At 58.3% G+C, this 3246-nt stretch overlaps 1 protein-coding gene across 1 annotated transcript in view; it reads left to right on the top strand.

Annotated features, from left to right (window-relative positions):
- Window positions 1–701: 701 nt before the first annotated feature.
- The window catches only part of LOC104500463 (P2X purinoceptor 5-like), a 2798-nt gene continuing 253 nt past the window's right edge, over window positions 702–3246 (top strand). The window contains exons 1-2 of the mRNA XM_010144110.1: window positions 702–880; window positions 3087–3237. Coding sequence (XP_010142412.1) covers window positions 744–880; window positions 3087–3237 — 288 coding nt within the window. The 5' untranslated portion in view covers window positions 702–743. The remainder of the gene's footprint in view (window positions 881–3086; window positions 3238–3246) is intronic.

The following is a 3246-nucleotide window of genomic DNA, read 5'->3' as shown; positions in this document are numbered from 1 at the left end:
TGTCCACCCCGCCTGGTTACGGAACGGTCGTGTCCTGTCCGTGCCCGTGCCTGCGCTTCTTAGACTGGGGGTCACCACGAGCAGCGCTGGCTAACGGACAGCTCTGGCCTCAGGGATGCCCCCGCCGGCGTTTCATCAGAGGGTGCGCTCGGGGGCTGTCGGTGCCTCGCTCAGCCCTCGCCGGGTGTTTTGCTGAGAGGGGCTGGGGACTGATCTCGTAACCACACGCAGGATTTATTTATGAGTTTCCTGAGGTGGGGGGTTGGTGGGGAGATGTGGTATCAGGCAGGTGTCTGTGAGGACCCAGGTCCTCGCCGCTCGTGCAGATGTTAAAAAATTAAAAATTTAACCAGGGGCTTTGCCATCCTGTAAGGGCTGAAGAAAGGCTTCAGACCTTCACAGACTAGCTCTGTCACCTTGGGTGCTGTCACCTGGCTTTGTGCTTTAACCTGTTTCATTAAAAACACTTTGTGGCTGCAGGGGAGAGCAAGAAGCTGAGGCGGGGGCTTCCCCGAGGACGAATGAGCCAGAAGGCGGCTAAGGAAGGCTGAAGGCTCTCGTGTGAGAGCGTCTGCTGTTTTCCGACCTGAGCGCTGCTGCTGGCGAGCAGCCATGGGAGGGAGGAAATGAGCCTGGAGCTGGAGGGGTTGGTGTGTCAGGTTTCTACGCAGAGCACGTGTGGATAATGCGAGCTGCAAACGCCGCTGCCTGCGCCAGCCGCCGGCACGGAGCGAGCCGGGAGCATGGGGCAGGTGGCTTGGAAGGGTTTATTTCTGTCGCTTTTTGATTATAAAACAGAGAAATACGTCATTGCGAAGAACAAGAAGGTGGGGGTCCTCTACCGAGTGGTGCAGCTCTCCATCCTGGCTTACCTGGTGGGGTAAGAATCGCCCTGCGGTCACATCCTGCGGCGGGCGCCTTTGCTGGCGGTGGGTGTGGGATGCTCTGCAGACTGCGACAGCTGGCTGTGCCCTGTGTCTTTAATGCAGAGAGCTGTGCTTGCTTGTGCAGCTGGGTTCGGTACCCGCTGACAGAGCGGAGGTGGGTTTTCACCTGCTCGGGATCGCTAGGTTCAGCTCTACCTTCCAGATGACCGTGGGGTTAAAACTAGACCAGCCCCCACTCTGGCTTTGTCCTGCATTATTTACACCTTATTTCTGCACTTGGCAGGAACGGAGCCAAACCTCAACACCTGCCTCGTTAGGAACAATAGCAGTTACGGCCCCGGCTGCTGAGCCCCGGGACCACCCGGGGTTGTCTGCGTGACTGCTCCAGCTGGAGAGGGAGGCAGGCAGGCAGGCAGGGGCAGATTTCTTCGCTGGAGTGGGCTGCAGCCTCCGGGGTCGTGGAGGCTGAGGCAGTGTCAAAGTCAGGCAGCTTGCGTGTATTCCAGAGCAGGGCGCGTTGGTGCGGAGATCGCTAGAGCAGCTCTCAGGAGGAGCCCGGTTCCGCAGGAGAGCGGTCACGCTGGCATGTAACGAACACGCCAGCTAACCCTTGCAGGCTCAGCCCTGGGGTTATCCAGCCTTTGTGGTGCCTGTGCCATCGCTCCCTGAGTTTCTGAGGCTTTGCAGAGTGAGATTTGTAAGTTTTTACCCTCGCAGTTTGTGCTTCTGAGTCCCTTCACCTTCCTCACGCCTCATGTTTTCACTGATTAAATATAGCAGAGTCATTTTTGCCTGCTGGGTCTATTTATAGAGAGGAGCAGAGTTCAGAGCTCTGCAGTGAGCAGGGCAGGGCTGAGGGCGCAGCAGCCCGGCATGTGTGAGCTGCTAGAGGAGGAATCTTGCAGATAATGTTGCCGAGGACACATCTTGGTCCAAGAGAGATATAACCTGACCAGTGACCGTGAGCGTTCCGGGACTGTCTGGGCCACGCTGGCTATTTTCTTCCTTCTGCAGACGGTTGGCACCGTCACCAGTGGTGCCTGCAGTGTGTCCTTCGTGGCTGGGGGCTGACAGCGTATCGCAGCGGTGGTTACCGTTAGCCTGGCGGCCAGGTTCCGTTACCGGTACCTGTTCAGCGCCTGGCTCAGGGGTGGTGATCATCATCTCCTGTGTGTAGCTGCCATTCCTTCCCCCCTGCTGCAGAAACTGTAAGGGTCTGCTCTTGAGCCCTCCTGGGACAGAAAGCCAGTGCTCTTGGAAAAACAGGAGAGCAGGAAACTTTGCTGGGTGGGGAATGTTGTTATTGGGGTCTGTCACAAGAAGCGGGTGCAGGGCAGCGTGTCGGTGCTGCTCGGCCCGGGGTGGCTGCTGTCCCTTTGCGTGCAGCAGCGCGCCGAGGGCAGAGCTCTGCCAAGGGCAGCTGTGCCAGCAAACACAGCCTGTCCCTGCCCTAGAGCTGCCCCAGCCTCCTCAGGGTCTGCGAGGTGGGTTGTCTTGGCAGGTGACTTCGGCAGGGTTGTGGAGGAGCCGGAGGCATTTCATTTAACCCTGAGAGGGTTTCAGCCAGCTCTTGGTGCTTCCCGGGGGTAAGTTCAGCGGATCCTCCCCAGACCGCTCGGCAGGGGAGCAGCTGTGCCCACGAGAAGCCTGAGGGCCAGCAGGGAGGCCAGGGTGCACTCAGGTCGTATCCAGCTGAGAACATGCCCTACAGATTGCTGCTGGTGACACACAGTTCACCTGCTGGAGTGGCATCTCCCACGGAGTGTGGCTGGGCTGGACTGGACTCAGCCCCGTCCAGTGGAAGGCTGCTAAGATGGGAGCGAGCCATGAATTCACAAAACCCACCACACTCTTCACTGCAGCTTGCAAGAGCTTGTATTATTCTTCATCTCGAGGACCACAGAGCCCTGCCCTCCCTTTCCGTCAAGGTTGCTGAGCAGAGCACAGGACAGGGAGGTGCGAGGTTTGTTTTTTCACCCTGTGACCAGTTGTTAAAGCTTTCCCTGCAGGGAGGTCCTGGTCCTGACTTCTCCTCCAGCGCTGTGGATAAGCACATCTTGTGTCAATGCGTAGCGTTAGCTGCAGAGGGTTTGCTGTCGTTGGCATGTTTTGATGTGCCCGTGAACCGTGCTTGGCCTTGGTGGGACTCTTCCCTAGCTGACCCCCCTTGCTAACACTGCTGCCTGCTGTGTTTCACAGGTGGGTGTTTGTGGTCAAGAAGGGCTACCAGGACGTGGACACTGCCCTCCAGAGCTCTGTCATCACCAAGCTGAAAGGGGTGGCCTTCACCAACACCTCGGAGCTGGGGGAGAGGCTGTGGGATGTTGCAGACTACGTCATCCCTCCACAGGTGGGCATC

The sequence above is a fragment of the Buceros rhinoceros genome, unplaced genomic scaffold (genome assembly GCF_000710305.1).
Source record: "Buceros rhinoceros silvestris isolate BGI_N320 unplaced genomic scaffold, ASM71030v1 scaffold16309, whole genome shotgun sequence".
NCBI classification, from domain to species: domain Eukaryota; kingdom Metazoa; phylum Chordata; class Aves; order Bucerotiformes; family Bucerotidae; genus Buceros; species Buceros rhinoceros.
The sequence above is the reverse complement of the archived record's forward strand: the minus strand, read 5'-3'. Positions and strand labels throughout refer to the sequence as shown.